A 24,573-nucleotide genomic window follows, 5' to 3' on the forward strand; every position below is an offset into this window, starting at 1 on the left:
TACACCCAAGCAAGGGCACTGCGTTCATCCACCTCTGGCCTGCTCGCCTCCCTACCACTGAGGAAGTACAGTTCCCGCTCAGCCCAGTCAAAACTGTTCGCTGCTCTGGCCCCCCAATGGTGGAACAAACTCCCTCACAACGCCAGGACAGCGGAGTCAATCACCACCTTCCGGAGACACCTGAAACCCCACCTCTTCAAGGAATACCTAGGATAGGATAAGTAATCCTTCTCACCCCCCCTTAATGATTTAGATGCACTATTGTAAAGTGGCTGTTCCACTGGATGTCAGAAGGTGAATTCACCAATTTGTAAGTCGCTCTGGATAAGAGCGTCTGCTAAATGACTTAAATGTAAAAATGTAAATGTTTGTTTCTGCTGGCTTGAGGGAGAAGGTGCTCTGCGTTAAATGAATGGGGGCAAGAAATGTGAAATGTTTTGCTCTCAAGAAAAGGGTGCCATTGAAGGGAATGATTACTGCGATAGCAGTAAATGTAAAAGTTGACCAACTGAATTGGAAGATTCCTGGTGTTTCTGATGCTCATCGTTTGGTGCGACGCAGACAGGGTGGCATGAGTGGTGAAACAGAGGAGTCATTGTCTGTTCTTTTGAATTTTGATGTGGAGTCTTTGCCCCACAAAGTGATGTTAGGATATATAAATTATCATGTATGTTCTTTTGTGCCGAATACATTACGTTGTTCCATGTGTCAAGCTTATGGGCATGTGGCAGCAGTGTATAGGTGGGAGGTACCTTGGTGTGAGAAGTGTGCATAAGGACATAAGACAAAGAAATGTGTAACTTTGGGGAAGGTAGTGATATGTGTTAATTGTAGGGGTGCCCATGGAGCTGGGGATCAGAAATGTTCCGTGCGAGAGAGGCAGGTTGAGGTTTCCAGGGTTAGAGTTGTGCAGAAGTTGTCAAATGCTGAGTCAGGGAAGAAAGTAGAGGAAGATGGGTCAATGGGTAGGGATCCTGAAAGAATTGGTGTGAGTAGTAGATCTGTACCAGTACAGAGGGATAGGCCAACAAGTGAAATATGTTCCAGTAAGATTGGATTTTTAGCATTTATAACAATCAACTGTACTGCAGGGATGGACCGTATTTCACAGATAATTGAGATTGTGGTGGCAGCTGCAAAGAGGTATTTGGGTGTGCGAGACATAACATCAGGAGAGTTACAGGGTGTGTTAAGTGGTGGTGTCCCATCCTTTCAGGTTGTTGGCCTGAGGTAGGACTAAATAGATTTAAATAGTGGAGTAGGGTGGTGTTATTATTCTTTTTTTTCTAAGTGTAGTGTTAGATGGTAGGGAATTTATTTTTTCAAGCAAAGTTGTACTCCAGCCTCATAGGTGGTGGTAATGCAACATTTATTGGTTGCCAACTGCCGTTAAACCTCATCGAAGAAGACACACACACACACACACACGCACACACACATACAGAGAGAGAGAGACACTTGACTTGGGGAGGAGTTGGAAATGTTGGGGAGTAGTGCGGACAAAATGGAGGAAAAGGATACAAAGTTGGTGAAGCAACAGCTGTGCTGGATTGCGAACAACGTGTGTGTCAATTCTGATGGTATGGAGCAGGAGGATGAGGGTCAAGGAACGTAATGGTCGGTTGTGGAACGACATGGGAAGAAGAGAGATCATGATACAGAAAGCAATCTTGTAAAGAAAGCAGAAAGAGGGCCAAGGTAGGAAGCAAGAGTAAAGTGTTGGAGTGGAAAGTGGTGATAGTTTTTGATGAGACTACATGGCCTCAATTACACCCTATCCAACTAACTAATGCAGTAGAAAAAGAGGTAGGTGAAGTGAAATTGGCTCGGTTCATTGGAAATGGTAGATTGTTCATATTTTGTGGTAGCCTGGCAAAGCAAGACAAGATTCTGAAAAAAGAAAAGCTTAATGGGATGAAGATTAAAAGCCATGTCCCTGGTGCTTAAGCTAGGTTGAGGTTAGTCATCATTGATGTCCCAATATCTATTTCCATAGATTATATTAAATAAAATGTGAAGGGAGTGATGGAGGCCAAAAGGTTAATCAGTAGGAAAGAAGGTAAATGAAGTGAAAGCCTATCAGTGCTGCTGGTTTTTGAGAATGTTATGCCTGGGAAAGTACAGATAGGATTTCTTTGTTTCAATGTGAGAGAATTTGTCCCATCCCTTTAGTTGCCAAATAATGGGACATGTAGCTAGCTGTTCAATGTATAGGAAGGTAAAGAGTTGTGAAGTGTGGAGGGGAACATGATTATGGTCAATGTGGGAGCAATGTGAGGGTTAAGTGTTGTAATTGTGGTGGGGAACATAGTGGTGCAGAAAGAGGCTAGAGAGGCTCAGAGATATATAGTTAGTCATGATTGTATGTAGAACCTGTAAAACAGATTGGTGGAACTACATTGTGGAAGGATGGAGCTTCCATGGCTGCCACTGTAGTAAGTTGACCTAATGTCTGGGATGGTGTTTCTGCTGGATCAGGCATGGTTAGGAGGCCTCTTCAGAAATCTTGCGCTCATGAATGTGCAGTGTCAAAGGACACTTTGATAATGAAAAAAAGTTGACTTCATAGTTTTTATTGGTAAGGTTATCAATATGACTGGTTGTGAAAAAATATATATTTTATATTTGAGATTCTTTGAAGTAGCTACCCTTTGCCTTGATGTCAGCTTTGCACACTCTTGGCATTCTCTCAACCAGCTTCACCTGGAATGCTTTTCCAACACTCTTGAAGGAGTTCACACATATGCATAGCACCTGTTGGTTGCTTTTCCTTCACTCTGCAGTCCGACTCATCCCAAACCATCTCAATTTGGTTTAGGTCGGGGGATTGTGGAGGCCAGGTCATCTGATACAGCACTCCATCACTCTCCTTCTTGGTAAAATAGCCCTTACACAGCCTGGATGTGTGTTGGGTCATTGTCCTGTTGAAATACTAATTTTAGTCCCACTAAGCCCAAACCAGATGGGATGGCGTATCACTGCAGAATGCTGTGGTAGCCATGCTGGTTAAGTGTGCCTTGAATTCTAAATAAATCACAGACAGTGTCACCAGCAAAGCACCCCCACACATAACACTTCCTCCTCCATGCTTTACGGTGGGAAATACACATGCGGAGATCATCCATTCACCCACACCTGTCTCACAAAGACACGACAGTTGGAACGAAAAATCTCCAATTTGGACTCCAGACCAAAGGACACATTTCCACCGGTGTCCGTTGGTGGTGTTTTTTTGCTGCAGCAATTCGATCATGAAGCATTTATTTGGGCTGCAATTTGTGAGGCTGGTAACTCTAATGAACTTATCCTCTGCAGCAGAGGTAACTCTGAGTCTTAATTTCCTGTGGTAATCTTCATGAGAGCCAGTTTCATCATAGCGCTTGATTGTTTTTGCGACTGCACTTGAAGAAACGTTCTAAGTTATTGAAATTTTCCGCATTGACTGACCTTCATGTCTTAAAGTAATGATGGACTGTCGTTTCTCTTTGCTTATTTGAGCTGCCATAATCTGGACTTGGTCTTTTACCAAATAGGGCTATCTTCTGCATACCCAACCTTGTCACAACACAACTGATTGGCTCAAACGCATTAAAAAGGAAAGAAATTCCACAAATTAACTTTTCACAAGGCACACCTGTTCATTTAAATGCATTCCAGTTGACTACCTCATGAAGCTGATTGACAGAATGTCAAGAGTGTGCAAAGCTGTCATCAAAGCAAAGGGTGGCTACTTGAAGAATCTCAAATATAAAATATATGTTTTATTTGTTAAACACTTTTTTTGGTTACAGCATGATTCCATATGTGTTATTTCATAGTTTAGATGTCTTCACTATTATTCTACAATGTAGAAAATAGTCAAAATGAGTAGGTGTGTCCAAACTTTTGACTGGCACTGTATGTATATATCCTATAGCACAACGTGTGTATATTTTCATTTACAATTTAATTCATCCATGAAATAAATAATACTAGCACATCAAATTACGTTACTATTGTAAACTAACATACACAGGACATATTTAGGCATACTGTGTTAAGGAAAATTTGGTTTATTTGAAAATAACATATTTATTGTTGATAACGTATTGTCAAAAGCACGTAGGCAATATTATTTCCTAACGATATCATTTAAATACTTAAATACAGCCTACTTACTCCTCAATCGAATCAAGGACATCTTGGTAATTATTTTCATAGTTTCCTTAGAGACAATCTGGGGCAGACACTCTCTAAAACCGTGTCTGCCAAATGAACACATTAATATCTGTGTCGCAGCCGAGCTCTCAAATTCAATGCCTGTGTTTCACTCTATGAATGATCAGTGCTATCCGGATTCCTTGGGATGTCCCTACCATGACCCCTAAACTATAACTCTTATCTGAACTATTTTACATTTCTACTTGATTGAGGTAGGGACATCACAAGGATCCCAGATAGCAAGTATCCTCTGGGAAAGCCTATGAACTCCTCTATTCGACTGAAAGCCACGGACACAACTCTTATGGTTCTGTAATGTAGGCTACTGGGAACTGGTAACAACATAGTCTGTGATTGGCCAACAACATTTATATCTGTATACAGCAAGATAAGATAACATGCTTTCCCATGGGGTGTTGAGGGAAAGACAGATTACCTATAAATTGGACATAATATTTTCTAGGCCATTAGCGATAACAGGAAATACACAAGCCGTAGGCCACACTATAGCTCAAGGTGGCTACATCGGAATGTCGGCTTGCACGGGAAAAACTAAGTTTCTAACATTTATGGTTGAGATTTAATTCATATACATTTAAACTATGCACCTTATGACTTTCATTAACGCGCAGGCGTCACGCAGACGTTAGTAAGGCATTGGTATGACGACATGTTAGTTACACGTTCAATGATAGGTGACAGCCACACGGTGGTACTGTTAACTAGGCTGAATTTAGGCCTTTATCACCCCCCATAGGAGAGATGTAGGGGCGGCAGGGTAGCCTAGTGGTTAGAGCGTTGGTCTTGTAACTGGAAGGTTGCAAGTTCTAACACCCGAGCTGACAAGGTACAAATCTGTCGTTCTGCCCCTGAACAGGCAGTTAACCCACTGTTCCTAGGCCGTCATTGAAAATAAGAATTTGTTCTTAACTGACTTGCCTAGTTAAATAAAGGTAAAATAAAAAAAATAAAAAAATAGATGTGAGAAGGAATACAATGTGGCTGCTATGAAAGTGAACTGTGTTTATGATTGATCAGGAGTGTATTCATTCTGCCAATTCTGTTGAATAACTTTTCTTAAACGGAAGCAAACGGAACGATGTGGAGATAAACATACCTGAATTTGTCCAGTAGAAGCTCTCGTTTGCAACTGTTTGATTAATGATTACACCATAGATCAGCTAGATGCAGGCAAGAGTGTGCAAGGCGGTATTGAATGTGTCACTGTCACCTCAAATGTTCTCTTGACCTGTGCACCTACATTATAAACTTTCATTCATAGGCTAGGTTGTAGCAACCTCATGATGGGTACAGGGAAAATGTTAGTATCATGTAGTAGCCTAAACCTATCAATGTTACATTGAACTGGGTGAATGGAATATGAATGAGGGTCATCCAATATGCTGTATTATAAGGCCATGCTCATGAAAAGTAAAGATCATCCTCCCTCTTAAACGGCACCGACCGCCACTGATATATCATGGATAGTGTATATAATATATATTATCTTGTTACCTCTCATTCACAGGTATCCATCTCAATGAACCATGGAGTACCTGGAAGTACTGACACGCTTGTTGTCAGAGAGTCAAAGAATGCATTTGGCATCATGGCTGCAAGGATTCTTAGTCGTCCAATCAGTGTACCCCTGAAATGGTCATGTGTGGCCCTCCACAACTATCTGTCCTCCACGGATGAAGCTCATGAGCCAAATGCAAGATACGTGGCTCTCCTGTATGTTGTCAGCACTGGATGTTCAAATAGAATGCATTGAAATTGACCTTTGTATTGAGATGAAGAAATGCCAACAGAGCTTTTTCAGCACACAAAAATAAACCATTATTCTTGCTACTGGGCTCTGAAAGTAAACCACAATACAAAAGTGTCTGCTGACAACAGATAAGCCAACATGTTTCTATGGCCTAGCTGCTACTCTCTAAAATATACTATGCACAGTCATTAAAAAGAAAGAGGACCAAGTGTTGACCATGCTATGCACAGTGTTGGTATACGCAGGGGATTAAGGATAACATTGCATTGAAAATCGAAAGGCATCATGTCTGCACGCAACTCCATGTCTCTTTGCATGAATATACTCTGTACATATATGTAAATATATTTTGAATTCCCCTCATATACTGTGTGTACATATATTATAATATATTTGTTTTTCCGTATGAGTTCAAACATTTGTTTCCATATTTTATTTGATGGAAAAGAGATGTATGTGTCTGGACGATGCACTACGTTGCCTTGGTGACCAAATGGCCGAGCGGCGCAGATTACTGTTCGATTTGATAACAGTGCTCTTCCCCTCACGTTTTCGTACTATGACGTGGCAGGTTTTGGCCGGGTTCAACCGGGCCAGTATAAAATGACTCCCTCAATGTGTGACTAAGGTTCAGACACGTAACCGATCGAGAATATTGGTAAAAACATAAATAAACCGGCAAAAAAAAGAATAAACAAACATCAATGTGTTCAAAACTGTTGCATTAAGATCCTAACTTTTTTTTGTTCCACGTAAAATATGTTCAGGCTTATCATATATTGACAATATGTATGCATTGCTGGAAAAACCAAACAGGGCTAATCTGGCCTATTTGAACAGGATGATATATCTTTATCATTAAATCCTATTAAAATAGGCCAACGACAGGCTTTTTGGTTTTCCAGTAACAGATACATGTTTTATCTAATTCCCTTCTTGATTCACTTTGTTGCCACACCAAAATGCTTTCAAAAAAATATCTAGCCAGGAACATCAGACACAGCGGTTCCTTGTACTATTCCGACGTCATTTGTAGACCAAAGGAGAGGTTGGGCGACCAGTGTGATTGGGCGGATTCGATTATGCTGGGCCGCGGGGCAACGGGCAAAGGCCCGTCACGTCATAGGGAGAAAGCGGGGAGGGAGGAGCCCTGATATCAAATCAAACAGTTGTCTGTGCCACTTGGTCATTATGTCAACAAGGCAGCATGGTGCATCGTCCAGAAACATATTTATATTCCCTAAGTAACTGTTTGAATGTTCTGACTATTTTTCATTGGGAAGGCAGATAATAAAACAAAAAATCAAAAGCAATCACTTTCGCATGGGAAACACAGAGTCCAACTAATTACTACACATGCTTAGATACGTCACTTTTGCTTTGAGCCTACTTCGCCGTGGGCTTTGAACTGGACACGTGGCTCACGCCTGGGAGGCAGCGCGGTTTCATATTAAATGCAATCACATTTCAACCAATGCAAAACACGCCTACACCGGCGAGATTTATCGAAACCCCTCACTGAAGTGTGACAGTTATACCTTGATCTGAAAGAAGAAGGAAGTTGTAGTTGACAACCTGCCGCCTTTTTGGACGAAGAAACAAGACGTGTCTTTTGGTTTCCCCCCTGTATTTCAACCACGGCAAGTTTGATAAAGTCTCTCTCTCGGTGTCTGTGAATTGATGGGCGCGGCGATTTTCCACAGATAGACGTTTTCTGTCAAGCGTCGAACGCACGAGGATGAGCAGAAAGTGAATTGGAGAGCACGGTTACGTGCACACAATAATGCGATTGTGTATAACGTTAGTCGAATTAATATAATAGTTAGATTAACAAATTTACATGTTTTGCAAGAATAACGATTCACCCAATAGTCATATTTACATGGGCACATCTGAAATCAAGCTACCTGATGGCACTGATCAATGCAGACCATGTTAGTTTTGGGAAGGATATTTTATTCTAAGTAAGGACATACATTTTGCATGTGAAAACTACTTCAAGACACATTTTTTTCCTGACTCATTTCGCGAGGGAGGGAGGCTCGCTCGGCTGGTGGTATGACATGGGCAGATTAAATAGATTGCTCGAAGGCAGATTAAAAGTGTTTACATTTCGAAAGATTGCCCAGAAAACTAGGTGTCTTAATCGATGTAAACTACTTCGATTTTATGGCGATTTAAGATGAGCAGAATAAGGTGTTTTACATGACTATTGCATAATGCCTACTGCCATACTCAGTTTAATATCGAGTTATTAGTGTACATATAAACATATGTAAGGAAATTGGAGAAACGATTGGTTACAAAGTAGTTGATCATAATCATTGAAAACATAGTATGGACGGTGGCTTTACTAGCAAATGTCCTGCAGTATGCTTCTCTCTTTGATGGCTGTCACACAAGGACGTCCTATTTTGATTATATATATACAGTGCCTTGCGAAATTATACGGCCCCCTTGAACTTTGCGACCTTTTGCCACATTTCAGGCTTCAAACAAAGATAAAACTGTATTTTTTTGTGAAGAATCAACAACAAGTGGGACACAATCATGAAGTGGAACAACATTTATTGGATATTTCAAACTTTTTTAACAAATGAAAAACTGAAATTGGGCGTGCAAAATTATTCAGCCCCCTTAAGTTAATATGTAGCGCCACCTTTTGCTGCGATTACAGCTGTAAGTCGCTTGGGGTATGTCTATCAGTTTTGCACATCGAGAGACTGACATTTCTTCCCATTCCTCCTTGCAAAACAGCTCGAGCTCAGTGAGGTTGGATGGAGAGCATTTGTGAACAGCAGTTTTCAGTTCTTTCCACAGATTCTCGATTGGATTCAGGTCTGGACTTTGACATTCTAACACCTGGATATGTTTATTTTTGAACCATTCCATTGTAGATTTTGCTTTATGTTTTGGATCATTGTCTTGTTGGAAGGCAAATCTTCGTCCCAGTCTCAGGTCTTTTGCAGACTCCATCAGGTTTTCTTCCAGAATGGTCCTGTATTTGGCTCCATCCATCTTCCCATCAATTTGAACCATCTTCCCTGTCCCTGCTGAAGAAAAGCAGGCCCAAACCATGATGCTGCCACCACCATGTTTGACAGTGGGTATGGTGTGTTCAGGGTGATGAGCTGTGTTGCTTTTACGCCAAACATAACGTTTTGCATTGTTGCCAAAAAGGTCAATTTTGGTTTCATCTGACCAGAGCACCTTTTCCACATGTTTGGTGTGTCTCCCAGGTGGCTTGTGGCAAACTTTAAATGACACTTTTTATGGATATCTTGAAGACATGGCTTTCTTCTTGCCACTTCCATAAAGGCCAGATTTGTGCAATATACGACTGATTGTTGTCCTATGGACAGAGTCTCCCACCTCAGCTGTAGATCTCTGCAGTTCATCCAGAGTGATCATGGGCCTCTTGGCTGCATCTCTGATCAGTCTTCTCCTTGTATGAGCTGAAAGTTTAGAGGGACGGCCAGGTCTTGGTAGATTTGCAGTGGTCTGATACTCCTTCCATTTCAATATTATTGCTTGCACAGTGCTCCTTGGGATGTTTAACGCTTGGGAAATCTTTTTGTATCCAAATCCGGCTTTAAACTTCTTCACAACAGTATCTCGGACCTGCCTGGTGTGTTCCTTGTTCTTCATGATGCTCTCTGCGCTTTTAACGGACCTCTGAGACTATCACAGTGCAGGTGCATTTATACGGAGACTTGATTACACACAGGTGGATTGTATTTATCATCATTATTCATTTAGGTCAACATTGGATCATTCAGAGATCCTCACTGAACTTCTGGAGAGAGTTTGCTGCACTGAAAGTAAAGGGGCTGAATAATTTTGCACGCCCAATTTTCCCGTTTTTGATTTGTTAAAAAAGTTTGAAATATCCAATAAATGTCGTTCCACTTCATGATTGTGTCCCACTTGTTGTTGATTCTTCACACAAAATACAGTTTTATATCTTTATGTTTGAAGCCTGAAATGTGGCAAAAGGTCGCAAAGTTCAAGGGGGCCGAATACTTTCGCAAGGCACTATATATATATATATATATATATATATATATATATATTTTTTACAACAACCCAAGATAATTAGTATTTGACTCTGTATACAACTAATCTCAATTGGGGTGCTAGAAAATAAGTCCCTAAATTAGGAAAAATATATTTCTTTTAAAATAACATGTTACACCAATATTGACTACTGAAGTTCAGTTGCCTAATTAACTTAAGTAAATCATTTAGAAGCTCTGCAACTGCCACACATCTAAATATGAAGCCTGGTCCAGTTGATGTGCAGTCCAAGATTCCAAGTATGAGGTTTTGCAATTAGCTCTACTGCAGGCTACTGTAGTGAATGGTTGTGGTGGAGCAAAAGTTTTAGCGTGTTACTTAGTAGCCTATGTAGAATTAATCCATTCAACTTTCACTTTAAGTACTAAAATGACGTTGACCATACCAGTAGTGTAAATGACTAATGTCGTGGCAGAGACCCATGATGGAGTTAAATTGTACAGTAGGCATAGCTACAAGCAAGCCAAGCTGTCACTAGATACACAGTTGGTGGTTCAGTGCTTGGCAACGTCATGTTTTCAGACCAAGATTCCAGCATAGTAGGTTATTCATGTCTGGTAATAAAAGCAATGATACTTCTGCTGTCCTCTGCTACACATCTGATCTCCAGAGTATGAAACAGAAGTTGTTTGAATGCCAGGAATATATCTGATCCCTATTGAGATGAGTTGCTTGGTGGAAAGTTTACTGTAGCCTACAATGCCTTCCTTGGACATGTGCAGTGCATTTGGAAAGTATTCCGACACCTTATTCCACATTTTATGTTAGCCAATGGTTGTGATGTGAGGGTAGGACTCCTTCACTTTAGACCAAGCAGCCTTCATGTTCGCAGCACCAGTGCAAATACCTTTTGTGGTCCTAGGTCATTGATGACTGCCTTCAGCTCATCTCCAATGTAGAGACCGGTGTGTCTGTTGTCCATTGTGTCAGTGCTCTTGTAGAATACTGGTTGAGGGGTGGAGATGATGTAGTTAATTATTCCTTGCCCACAAACTTTTGACCACCCATCAGAGAGGATTGCAATACAGTCTGCTTTCTCTATGATTTGCTTAACCTTCACTTGAACTCTGCATCCAGCAAATTAGTAGATAAAGCATGTTTGGTTGGAGGGGTGTATGCTGGGCAAAGAACATTCAGAAAAACTTCCAATATATATTGCCTGTGAACATCAAAAGTGAACCAGTTGCATACACAGCTCAAGCAAGACATTCATCAGCATTTCTCTAACTACGTTCCTCCATTGAGTCAAAAACACTTCTGATTCCAGGAGGACCATGAGTTGTTGCTATCGATAAAGTCTCTGATTCATAATTTTCACCTCGACTAGAAGTAGAGGGACTTTTGTCAGAGGTTGCTTGTTGTGAGTGCTTTGGGAACTTTATGCACTTGGCCAGATGATTCTGCGTCTTTGTTGTGATCTTCACATGATTTGGCACAGTATTTGCAAATGTACACAGCTTTTCCTTCTACATTAGCTGCAGTGAAATGTCGCCACACATCAGATATTGCCCGTGGCATTTTCCTGTAAAGATTAGGGAAAAAAGGAGTAAAAAAACAACAAATACAATTCCATGTACAGATAAATAGTTAAGCAGTTAGAAAAGGAGTTGTTTAATCTAAGATAAATGTTTTAAAATAAAATGTGTATGGAAACAGGTGAATTAGGTGAGGGAATTAACACTCCCTCCCGCAGGCTCAAGAAAGCCAAAACCCACACGGTAGCAAAAACGAACTAGCAGAAATTAAGTTAGAAGTGATTTAAACACACTTTGCAGTAGGCTAAGCAAAATATGCCACAAGACCGGGAATTGCCTTGTGTATCCCACAAAAAAAGGTTCACTGTTATAAGCCAATGTTTTTTGATGAATTTAAGCAAAATTCCCAGCAAAGGGTCTGAATACTACTGTAAATAAGGTGTTATATTATATAATATATTTTTTTAAATCAATTTGTCTAAACCTGTTTTCGCTTTGTCATTGTGGGGATTGCTGAGTAATTTCCTTTATTTAATCAATTTTAGGATAAGACTAACGTAACAAAATGTGAAATAAGTCAAGGGGTCTGAATACTTTCCTAACTGTACATCGACAAAGTTTAAGTTAATGAACTTACATTATGGAATGTAGAGAGATGCCCATGCCAATTTCAGAGGCCCTGCTATGTTTGAAACGTTCTTTTGTTGTTTTTCCCTTTAGGAGAACACTTCTGAGGGGGTATTCCAGAAGGTTCTTGGCCATGTCTCCCAGGCCTAGTGTTGAGATCACAGGGTTCTTCTGGCCAGAGGTGAGCTGCAGTTCTGTGTGTTGGTCATCATTGCTGTGAGATCTACCCATCTGTTGACCCCTGACCCCGCAGTGCCCGTTATCACCCAATCATCATGGCCCCAGTGCCACCTGGCATCCGCTTTTTGGCCTCCTTCAACAGAGACCAGTGGTGAGTTTTGTATGTTTGTCTGTCAGATCAATACTTTCTGTTGGTTTGTCAGTAAATGTCTGGCTTACACGTGAACTGGCTTACACGTGAACTTAGTTGTAAATTGTTCATGACTTATGATGAAGAGACCTCAGGGCTCAAGCCATAATGTTCACGTGTGTGCCTGTGCAGGAGTGTACATGTGAGTGTGTCTGTGCTTGTAGCTGTTTCTATTTAGTCCTAATTATGTGTGTTCTGCAAGAGAGTGAATTGGCCGGGACACAGAGAAAGAGAACACTGTGCAAATAACAGAAGTGTCCTCTAAGTTCCCATACATCATGTAGAGTAGAGAATACGTACCATCTACTGTATAGCCCTGTATACTTACAGGCAGCTTAATGAACATGTATCCCAGTCATTATTAGGGCCAGGAGTTGTTCCTGCTCAGGAAAAACTCATGATCTTATTTATTATCAAGAACCCTGTTCTGAACCTGACTTTGAAGTATTTCTTATAGCTTTATCACATTTAATTGCGTTCAGACTGACTTGTTATACAGTGTGAGTGACAGTGGCTGTAGCCAATCCAGTCTCCCTCTGCACTGTCTCCTATGTCATATATTTTATTTAACCTTTATTGAACTAGGCAGGTCAGTTAAGAACAAATTCTTATTTACAATGACGGCCTACCAGTGAACAGTGGGTTAACTGCCTTGTTCAGAGGAAGAACGACAGATTTTTACCTTGTCAGCTCGGGGATTCGATCCAGCAACCTTTGTTACTGGCCCAATGCTCTAACCACTAGGCTACCTGCCACCCCGTATGTCTGGTCCTATCAGAGAGTTGGCGCCAAAGAACATGACTGACGTTTTACATTCTCCCAACCAATTGTCCAATTTTTGTGGAACTTGGTTTTTAACTTATTGTGTACATAATGTTGGTGCTACTGTCTCTTATGACTGAAAATAAATAACTTCTGGACATCAGAAAAGCGATTACTCACCGTGGATTGGAAGAAACTTTTTCCTTTAACGAGTCCGAAGAGAAGAATATCCTGCTTTCACTGGAACAGTCCCAGATCCAGGCCTCTTGCATGAAAAGGGGACGCAGATCGGGGATCCTTATGAGAAGCCGGAGGCGAGCGAGTAAACTCCCAATGCCTTCCATTCTTCTTGCTAATGTGCAATCGTTAGAAAAAAAAAATTGATGACCTACTATTAAGATTATCCTACCAACGGGACATTAAAAACTAACATCTTATGTTTCATCGAGACGTGGCTGAACAAAGAAACGGACAATATAGAGCTGGCGGGATTTTCCATGCAACGGCAGAACAGAGACGCTACCTCAAGTAAGACGAGTGGGGGTGTGTGTCTTTTTGTCAATAACAGCATGTGTGCGACGTCTAATATTAAAGAAGTCTCGAGATATTGCTCGCCTTAGGTAGAGTACCTTATGATAAGCTTTCGACCACACTATCTATCGAGAGTTCTCATCTGTATTATTCGTAGCCGTCTATTTACCACCACAAAGTGAAGCTGGCACTAAGACCGCTCTCATACAACTCTATAAGGCCATAACTAAAGAAGAAAATGCTCATCAGAAGTGGCACTCCTAGTGGCCAGGGACTTTAATGCAGGCAAACTTAAATCAGTTTTACCAACCAGGGAAGAAAAAAAATCCAAGACCACCTTTACTCCACACACTTTTGTCGCACTGCTTTGCTTTATCTTGGACAGGTCACAGTTGTAAATTAGAACTCGTTCTCAACTGGCCTACCTGGTTAAATAAAGGTGAAATAAAAAAATAAAAAACACATAGATGCATACAAAGCTCTCCCCTGCCCTCCATTTGGCAAATCTGACCACTGTCCTCCTGCTTACAAGCAAAAACTAAAGCAGGAAGTACCAGTGACTCGCTCAATACGGAAGTGGTCAGATGATGCGGAAGCTACACTACAGGACAGTTTTGCTAGCACAGACTGAAATATGTTCCGGGATTCATTCAATGGCATTGAGGAGTACACCACCTCAGTCATCGGCTTCATCAATAAGTGCATCGATGATGTCGTCCCCACAGTGACTGTAAGTGCAGTGCCTTGCAAAAGTATTCATCCCCCTTGGCATTTTTCCTATTTTGTTGCATTACAACCTGTAATTTAAATGGATTTTTGTTTGGATTGCATGTAATGAACGTACGCAAAATAGTCCAAATTGGTGAAGTGAAATGGAAAGAATTACTTGTTTAAATAAGTTCTCAAATTAAAATTGTAAAAGTGGTGCGTGCATATGTATTCACCCCCTTTGCAAGGAAAAGGTCTGGTGCAACCAATTACTTTCAGAAGTCACATAATTAGTTAGTCCACCTGTGTGCAATCTACGTGTCACATGACCTGTCACATGATCTCAGTGCATATATATATATACACCCATTCTGAAAGGCCTCAGAGTCTACAACACCAATAAGCAAGGGGCACCACCAAGCAAGTGACACCACGAAGACCAAGGAGCTCTCCAAACAGGTCAGGGACAAAGTTGTGGAGAAGAACAGATCAGGTTTTTTTAAATCTTTTAAATATCCTGAACTTTGAACATCCCACGGAGCACCATTAAATCCATTATTAAAAAATTGAAAGAATATGGCACCACAACAAACCGCCCACCAAAACTCACAGACCAGGCAAGGAGGGCATTCATCAGAAAGGCAACAAAGAGCCCAACGATAACCCTTTAAGAGCTGCAAAGCTCCACAGCGGAGATTGGAGTATCTGTCCATATGACCACTTTATGCCATACACTCCACAGAGCTGGGCTTTATGGAAGAGTGGACAGAAAAAAGCCATTGCTTAAAGAAAAAAATAGGCATGTGGGAGACTCCGAAAACATATAGAAGAAGGTATTCTGATCAGATGAGACTAAAATTGAGCTTTTTGACCATCAAGGAAAACGTTATGTCTGGTGCAAACCCAACACCTCTCATCACCCCGTGAACAGCATCCCCAGAGTGAAGGATGGTGGTGGCAGCATCATGCTGTGGGGATGTTTTTCATCGCCAGGGACTGGGAAACTGGTCAGAATTAAAGGAATGATGGCTGGCGCTAAATACAGAGAAATTATTGAGGGAAACCTGTTTGTCTTCCCCCAGCTGCTACTCGCTGTTTGTTTGTTACCTATGCATAGTTTCTTCGCCCCCACCTACATGTACAGATTACCTCAATGAGCCTGTACCCCTGCACACTGACTTGGTATTGTTATTCTTATTGTGTTTTTATTATGGCTATTTATTTTAGCCTACTGGTAAATAGTTTCTTCTTCTTGAACTGCACTGTTGGTTAAGGGCTTGTAAGTAAGCATTTCACGGTAAAGTCTACACTTGTTGTATTCGGCGCATGTGGCAAATAAAGTTTTATTTGAGGTGGGACAGTGGTGGTGTTCTGTGGTGTCACAGAGCCACTGATATTCTGCCAGTAATTTAGTGAAAAACAAGGAAGTCACATAGCCAGTGTCCTAACTGTCCCCTTCCTGTCATGTCTTATGAACACAACCCCCTCCCCACTCGACACATGGAGAGAGAGATACAAACACATGCTGCCCAGCTGTTGTGAATGTGCAAAGGCAATCAGGGATTCTTCCCTCTGGCTACTTTCCACTCCTTAACAATTGGTCTCTAGGAATGGTTTATGGTGGTGTTAAGACATCCAGACTGCCATAAGTGGCTGTGTTTGGCTCATGTAGGGGCAGACCCACGTCGAGGTGGCTGCATTTGGCTAGGTCAGGGTCGTCCAGGGGCAGACCCACGTCATGGTGGCTGTGTTTGGCTAAGTCAGGAGAAGACCGACGTCGAGGTGGCTGCGTTTGGCTAGGTCAGGGGCAGACCCACGCCGAGGTGGCTGCGTTTGGCTAGGTCAGGGGGAAGATGTGTCCGGATATGTTAAACTCAATTTGTTTGCCAATTGCACAAGTCCACAAGGAAATGACTGAGTGAGTGGGAGAGTTAAAGGAACGGCACATCCTGGCCTTTGTTATACTTACCAGTTCTCACTGTGTACTTTAACATTGAATTACAGTTGAAGTCAGAAGTTTACATACACCTTAGCCAAATACATTTAAACTCAGTTTTTCACAATTCCTGACATTTTAATCCTAATAAAAATTCTTAGGTCAGTCAGGATTACTCATTTATTTTATGAATGTGAAATGTCAGAATAATAGTAGAGTGATTTCTTTCAGCTTTTATTTCTTTCATCACATTCCCAGTGGGTCAGAAGTTTGCATACACTCAATTAGTATTTGGTAGCATTGCTTTTTAAATTGTTCAACTTGGGTCAAATGTTTCGGGTAGGCTTCCATTATCCTCCCACAAAAGTTGGGTTAATTTTGGCCCATTCCTCCTGACAGAGCTGGTGTAACTGAGTCAGGTTTGTAGGCCTCCTTGTTCGCACACGCTTTTTCAATTCTGCCCACAAATTTTCTATAGGATTGAGGTCAGGGCTTTGTGATGGCCACTCTGATACCTTGACTTTGTTGTCCTTAAGCCATTTTGCCAAAACTTTGGAAGTATGCTTGGGGTCATTGTCCATTTGGAAGACCCATTTCCGACCAAGCTTTAACTTCCTGACTGATGTCTTGAGATGTTGCTTCAATATATCCACATCATTTTCCATCCTCAAGATGCCATCTATTTTGTGAAGTGCACCAGTCCCTCCTGCAGCAAAGCACCCCCACAACATGATGCTGCCACCCCCGTACTTCACGGTTGGGATAATGTTCTTTGACTTGCAATCCTCCCCCTTTTTCCTCCAAACATAACGATGGTCATTATTGCCAAACAGTTCAATTTTTGTTTCATCAGAATGGAGGACATTTCTCCAAAAAGTACGATCTTTGTCCCCATGTGCAGCTGCAAACCGTAGTCTGACTTTTTTATGGCGGTTTTGGAGCAGTGGCTTCCTCCTTGCTGAGCGGCCTTTCAGGTTATGTCGGCATAAGACTTGTTTTACTGTGAATATAGATACTTTTGTACCTGTTAAAATGCTGGAGGAAACAAGGTCCTTTGCAGTTGTTCTGGGATTGATTTGCACTTCTCGCACAAAAGTACGTTCATCTCTAGGAGACAGAACGCATCTCCTTCCTGAGCGGTATGACGGCTGCGTGGTCCCATGGTGTTTATACTTGCGTACTATTGGATGTACAGATGAACGTGGTACCTTCAGGCATTTGGAAATTGCTCCCAAGTATGAATCAGACTTGTGGAGGTCTACCATTTTTTTCTGAGGTCTTGGCTGATTTATTTTGATTTTCCCATGATGTCAAGCAAGGAGGCACTGAGTTGGAAGGTAGGCCTTGGAATACATCCACAGGTACAGCTCCAATTGACTCAAATTATGTCAATTAGCCTGTCAGAAGCCTCTAAAGCCATGACATTTTCTGGAATTTTCCAAGCTTTTTAAAGGCAGTCAACTTAGTGTATGTCAAATTCTGACCCACTGGAATTGTGATACAGTGAAATAATCTGTAAACAATTGTTGGAAAAAGTACTTGTGTCATGCACAAAGTAGATGTCCTAACCAACTTGCCAAAACTATAGTTTGTTAATTAACAAGAAATTTGTGGAGTGGTTTAAAAACAAGTTTTAATGACTCCAACCTAAGTGTATGTAAACTTCGGACTTCAACTGTATATTGCAAAGATTTGCAAATTACTTTGCTTGTGTCTTGGTGACACCCTCCCAGGTGAAATGTTTGATCTCCATTCAGCTCATTTACGCCACTATAAACGAAGCCAGCCAGTCAGTCCAGCCAAGAGGTCCAGTGTCTGTCTTCCACCCTCTCAGAATATAAGTTAACAACATAAACTTGTTTATCAACAACATAAATTCAGCAAAAAAAGAAACGTCCCTTTTTCAGGACCCTGCCTTTCAAAGATAATTCATAAAAATCTAAATAACTTCACAGATCTTCTTTGTAAAGGGTTTTAACACTGTTTCCCACACTTGTTCAATGAACCATAAACAATTAATGAACATACACCTGTGGAAAGGTCATTAAGACACTAGCAGCTTACAGACGGTAGGCAATTAAGGTCACAGTTATGAAGACTTACGACACTAAAGAGCCCTTTCTACTGACTCTGATAAACACCAATCAAAAGATGCCCAGGGTCCCTGCTCATCTGCGTGAATGTGCCTGAGGCATGCTGCAAGGAGGCATGAGGACTGCAGATGTGGCCAGAGCAATAAATTGCAATATCCATACTGTGAGATGCCTAAGACAGCGCTACAGGGAGACGGGACGGACAGCTGATTGTTCTCGCAGTGGCAGACCACGTGTAACAACACCTGCACAGGATCGGTACATCCGAACATCACACCTGCGGGACAGGTACAGGATGGCAACAACTGCCTGAGTTACACTAGGAACGCACAATCCCTCCATCAGTGCTCAGACTGTCCGCAATACGCTGAGAAAGGCTGGACTGATGGCTTGTAGGTCTGTTGGTAAGGCAGGTCCTCGCCAGACATCACCGGCAACAACGTTGCCTATGGGCACAAACCCACCGTTGCTGGACCAGACAAGACTGGCAAAGAGTGCTCTTCCATGATGAGTCACATTTTTGTCTCACCAGAGGTGATGGTCGGATTCACGTTTATCGTCAAAGGAATGAGTGTTACACCAAGGCCTGTACTCTGGAGCGGGATCGATTTGGAGGTGGAGGGTCCATCATGGTTTGGGGCGGTGTGTCACAGCATCATCTGACTGAGTTTGTTGTCATTGCAGGCAATCTCAATGCTGTGCATTACAGGGAAGACATCCTCCTCCTTCATATGGTACCCTTCCTGCAGGCTCATCCTGACATGACCCTCCAGCATTACAATACCATACTGCTCGTTCTGTGCATGATATCCTGCAAGACAGGAATGTCAGTGTTCTGCCATGGCCAGCGACGAGCCCGGATTTCAATCCCATAGAGCATGTCTGGGACATGTTGATATTGACCCCCCCCCCTCCCCCGCCTTGTTCAGGGACACATTATTCCATTTATTTTAGTCACATGTCTGTGGAACTTGTTCAGTTTATGTCTCAGTTGTTGAATCTTGTTATGTTCATACAAATATTTAAACGTTTAAGTTTGCTGTTAACAAACGCAGTTGTCAGTGAGCGGATGTTTCTTTTTTTGCTGAGTTTATCTAAGGACATATCTAGGATCAGATTACCCTCAACCCAAACCTCACACTGACCATTGTGGGAATGATTCATCCCTGACCACTCTGACGACCTCCTCCTATCCAGCCCTTCTCACTGCTGCCCCCTTGTGTTGGGTTGACTCCCTCCAGGTACCGAGCCTTCACATTTAGCCTCACCTTCCTGCTGTACACCAGCTTCCACCTGTCCAGAAAACCCATCAGCATCGTCAAGGTAACGTGTGTGTGTGTGTGTGTGTATATATATATATTTATACAGTGCCTTGCGAAAGTATTCGGCCCCCTTGAACTTTGCGACCTTTTGCCACATTTCAGGCTTCAAACATAAATATATAAAACTGTATTTTTTTGTGAAGAATCAACAACAAGTGGGACACAATCATGAAGTGGAACGACATTTATTGGATATTTCAAACTTTTTTAACAAATCAAAAACGCAAAAATTGGGCGTGCAAAATTATTCAGCCCCTTTACTTTCAGTGCAGCAAACTCTCTCCAGAAGTTCAGTGAGGATCTCTGAATGATCCAATGTTGACCTAAATGACTAATGATGATAAATACAATCCACCTGTGTGTAATCAAGTCTCCGTAAAAATGCACCTGCACTGTGATAGTCTCAGAGGTCCGTTAAAAGCGCAGAGAGCATCATGAAGAACAAGGAACACACCAGGCAGGTCCGAGATACTGTTGTGAAGAAGTTTAAAGCCGGATTTGGATAGAAAAAGATTTCCCAAGCGTTAAACATCCCAAGGAGCACTGTGCAAGCGATAATATTGAAATGGAAGGAGTATCAGACCACTGCAAATCTACCAAGACCTGGCCGTCCCTCTAAACTTTCAGCTCATACAAGGAGAAGACTGATAAGAGATGCAGCCAAGAGGCCCATGATCACTCTGGATGAACTGCAGAGATCTACAGCTGAGGTGGGAGACTCTGTCCATAGGACAACAATCAGTCATATATTACACAATTCTGGCCTTTATGGAAGTGGCAAGAAGAAAGCAATTTCTTAAAGATATCCATAAAAAGTGTTGTTTAAAGTTTGCCACAAGCCACCTGGGAGACACACCAAACATGTGGAAGAAGGTGCTCTGGTCAGATGAAACCAAAATTGAACTTTTTGGCAACAATGCAAAACGTTATGTTTGGCGTAAAAGCAACACAGCTCATCACCCTGACCACACCACATCCCCACTGTCAAACATGGTGGTGGCTGCATCATAGTTTGGGCCTGCTTTTCTTCAGCAGGGACAGGGAAGATGGTTAAAATTGATGGGAAGATGGATGGAGCAAAATACAGGACCATTCTGGAAGAAAACATGATGGAGTCTGCAAAAGACCTGAGACTGGGACGGAGATTTGTCTTCCAACAAGATCAATGATCCAAAACATAAAGCAAAATCTACAATGGAATGGTTAAAAAATAAACATATCCAGGTGTTAGAATAGCCAAGTCAAAGTCCAGACCTGAATCCAATCGAGAATCTGTGGAAAGAACTGAAAACTGCTGTTCACAAATGCTCTCCATCCAACCTCACTGAGCTCGAGCTGTTTTGCAAGGAGGAATGGGAAAAATTTCAGTCTCTCGATGTGCAAAACTAATAGAGACATACCCCAAGCGACTTACAGCTGTAATCGCAGCAAAAAGTGGGGCTACAAAGTATAAACTTAAGGGGGCTGAATAATTTTGCACGCCCAATTTTTCAGTTTTTGATTTGTTAAAAAGTTTGAAATATCCAATAAATGTCGTTCCACTTCATGATTTTGTCCCACTTGTTGTTGATTCTTCACAAAAAAATACAGTTTTATATCTTTATGTTTGAAGCCCGAAATGTGGCAAAAGGTCGCAAAGTTCAAGGGGGCCGAATACTTTCGCAAGGCACTGTATATCTGATGTCCCTATAGGGAATTTACTGGACTATACTGGCATAGCACATAATAAGAGATTTACTAAATATACACTCCTATCCACACATTAAATATACATGAAATCAGTACAGGTGTTATTGTATCCTGATCAGCCTCAATGTGATTCATCCTGCTACTATATCTGGGGCGCAACATTCTGAAATTGCATTTTCGTCCCCCCCCCAGTTTTATCATTGGAATATGATACAAAACGAGGCAACGGTGTGCTTTCAAATCATGGGACGCTTCCGAGCTGTCGGGTAGGCTGTTTGGAGTGTCTATCCGACTGGATACAAAATAAATTGCCCCCCCACCCCCAAAGTTGCGCCCCTGTCTGTGACAGTATATCAGAATGACAGTGTCCCTCCCAAAGCAGAGCCAGGGATCAACTATTTATGTAACCAATGTTATCCACCATTGTTTACCTTGGAACCATAGCATGGCTGGAGGCACCTTGACATTTAGCATTAAATGTATTTCAGATTAATGTTTGACCAGCTATATATGTTGGGTTTACTGTAGTTTGTGGGCGTTTTTCAGTGCGTGCACACACACGTGAATGTTTGCTCAATATGATTATTTGTTCCACAGAGTGAGCTGCATAAGAACTGCTCAGCTCTCAATGAGCTCTCCACAGCCAGTAGTAGCCAGCTGCCAAACCTCCACACAGCTGCAGAGTGCAGCTGGAAACCCTTTGGTGAGACCCCACTCAACCCTTGTTTCCCCCTCTTTCAGTCTCTCAATCCCTCTTTCTCCCACTTGCTCTACTAAATGTTATGCATCCTCTATCCCTACACTTATCACTAATCACACATTTGTTACTATTCATTCACACATTGTTGTCGATCCCCATAACCAAACCCAGGAGCCTGTATTCAGATGAGTGGTCCTTGGTTGAATTGATGTCATTCTCATGTAAAACTACCTCCATATCTAGATAAAAGCAACTATAAGCAGCTGCTGGGAGCCATGGACTACTCCTTCCTCTGTGCCTATGCTGTGGGCATGTTCCTCAGGTAAGGCTAAAACTAGGCTGTCCACATTACCTGATCAGGAATACCTCTGGGCTCTAGTTATCGGATAAAGCGCTTCCCCCATCTCTCATCCTTCAGTCCGTCAGTCACACTGCAGAGTCGAGGGCTGTTGCGGTGACCGTAATACCGCAGGTGGTCACGAGTCTTGAAGGCAGTCAAATTCCACATGACCGTTACGTCAAAGTGATTAGGCTTCTCCAAGCTCCGATGCTGCCGATGGTCATTAGTAACCTACCAACTTGCTAACTGCCTGGAACTCAGCGCTCTATTGCCCCTCTCATCACTCTGACATCAATGCAAATGTCATCTAAAATCTAATCAAACTCTTCATGAGAGTTCATGAGCTCATGTTGCGCAACGTTTTTCTATAGGCTATGAAATGGTGTGAGAAAACAAGAGTGATGGCCTCTTAAAAAGAGGATCCTTCAGCTTTCTATAGGCCTACTATAATGTATTTCTCAACTTTCCTAATATTAAGCACATTGCTTATTTTACAACAGGAGTATAGCCTACCTGGCTGGCATGAAAATGAACCACAGGAAAAGTGTCCTCTTGGTATATAGATGACATGTGTTTTTTTCTTTCTCCTGCCACAGTTTGGAGACGGGTGCATGATAATGGTCCATTCTAAATCAAAACATATTTCACACATAGCATATGTAAAGACTAGATTGATGGGTGACAATATTAGCCTATCACTCGTGAATGATGCCCATCGTAAGACGATGCCTTTTTTGTTGTTGCGGCTTTTATTCGAATCATGGTCTCATACCTTATGTAGCCTGGCCCATAGGCCTACATTTGTTTTTGATAAGGTTTGTATCACAACTTACGTGGCCAAAATAACTTCTTAAAATGAAGAACATTAATTCGCTTTACAAGGGGTGTAGAGCCTAACTGGCATACATAAGCAGCGTTTGAGTTTGAAGTTTGAGGAAGATAATTTTTCACCATAAAAATGCACCTTTTATAATAAAAGCATTACATGAATAATCACATTTGCGGTCACTTTTGATAATGGTGTTTTCCTGCTAATGGAGCATTTGTGCTTTTAGCCTTCTGCCATGTGCACTTTGCTGCACTTACAATGTGAAGAAACAGCCTAATAGTTTAGCAACATTTAAAGCTAAACGTTCTGATCTGTTGCGTCAGCCACATTGCGTCATTTCTTCTTTTTTTTTACTCTCGTGGTTGTATTAATTTGGGATCTATCGCATCCCGCAGCTGTCCCAGACTATGTTTGGAATATTTGTTTCTCACATAGAATAGGTCAACTTTGGTACTATGGGGGATAGTAGATTGACAGGCTAGTGCTTTTGCTGTTTGTTAGGCCTATTCTTCTTGATGGCTGATAAAGTAAATGTGGACAGTTCTTCCGATATCTTCAATATGCACCTCAGAATTGGATAAGTATGTGCGCAGTTGCGTCCCCGATATGTCTGTTTTCACTTGTAACCTAAAAAAAGACCCTATCACGTGATGGAAAGCCATGTGAGTGAGGGGTGCTTTTGAGAACTCTGGGAGAAGGGCACAACCCAGCACTCTGGGCCAAGGACACAACGGCCACGTTGCAAAAGTTATGGCTTTTTGTTTTCGGGTGCATTACGGCCACACAAAGGGGATACAGCCGGGAAATTCAAGGCATTATCAAGTGCTTGTCAGATTGTGAATGAGAGACGAGTGAGGAAGTGTGTGTGTGTGTGTGTGTGTGTACAGTCTGTGCAAAACAACAAAGCGGAGCTCGTGCCTTTTCAAGCAACTTTTTAAAAAATCATTAGAGTTGCACCATGCAGCCTTACAATGTATTAAAAATCTAAACATATAGTCCAATGTTTGTAGAACAACTAAAGTTACACGAATAACTCTAAATTAAGCAAATAGAAGTATCTATTTCTTTGTTAGCCGCATGTGCGCACTCCCTCATGTCGTTTGGAGAAAATATCCTTGCTATTTTATTCAGCTTTGTTCAGTA

The 24,573-nt window shown here is 41.7% G+C and overlaps 1 protein-coding gene across 4 annotated transcripts in view; it reads left to right on the forward strand.

The window, feature by feature from the left end:
* Positions 1–1,484: 1,484 nt before the first annotated feature.
* LOC135547260 (glucose-6-phosphate exchanger SLC37A1-like) overlaps positions 1,485–24,573 on the forward strand; it is a 42,254-nt gene continuing 19,165 nt past the window's right edge. Inside the window, exons 1-5 of one of the 4 annotated variants that reach the window (XM_064976068.1) lie at positions 1,485–1,806; positions 12,244–12,481; positions 19,792–19,873; positions 22,159–22,264; positions 22,505–22,583. In XM_064976068.1, the coding sequence (XP_064832140.1) occupies positions 12,426–12,481; positions 19,792–19,873; positions 22,159–22,264; positions 22,505–22,583 (323 nt within the window). In that variant the 5' untranslated portion in view covers positions 1,485–1,806; positions 12,244–12,425. Of the gene's footprint in view, positions 1,807–7,418; positions 7,612–7,637; positions 7,772–7,825; positions 7,936–12,243; positions 12,482–19,791; positions 19,874–22,158; positions 22,265–22,504; positions 22,584–24,573 lie in introns of those variants that run through there. The other 3 variants (XM_064976067.1, XM_064976069.1, XM_064976070.1) reach the window with 3 other exon arrangements.

The sequence above is a fragment of the Oncorhynchus masou genome, chromosome 10 (assembly GCF_036934945.1).
Source record: "Oncorhynchus masou masou isolate Uvic2021 chromosome 10, UVic_Omas_1.1, whole genome shotgun sequence".
NCBI lineage: Eukaryota > Metazoa > Chordata > Actinopteri > Salmoniformes > Salmonidae > Oncorhynchus > Oncorhynchus masou.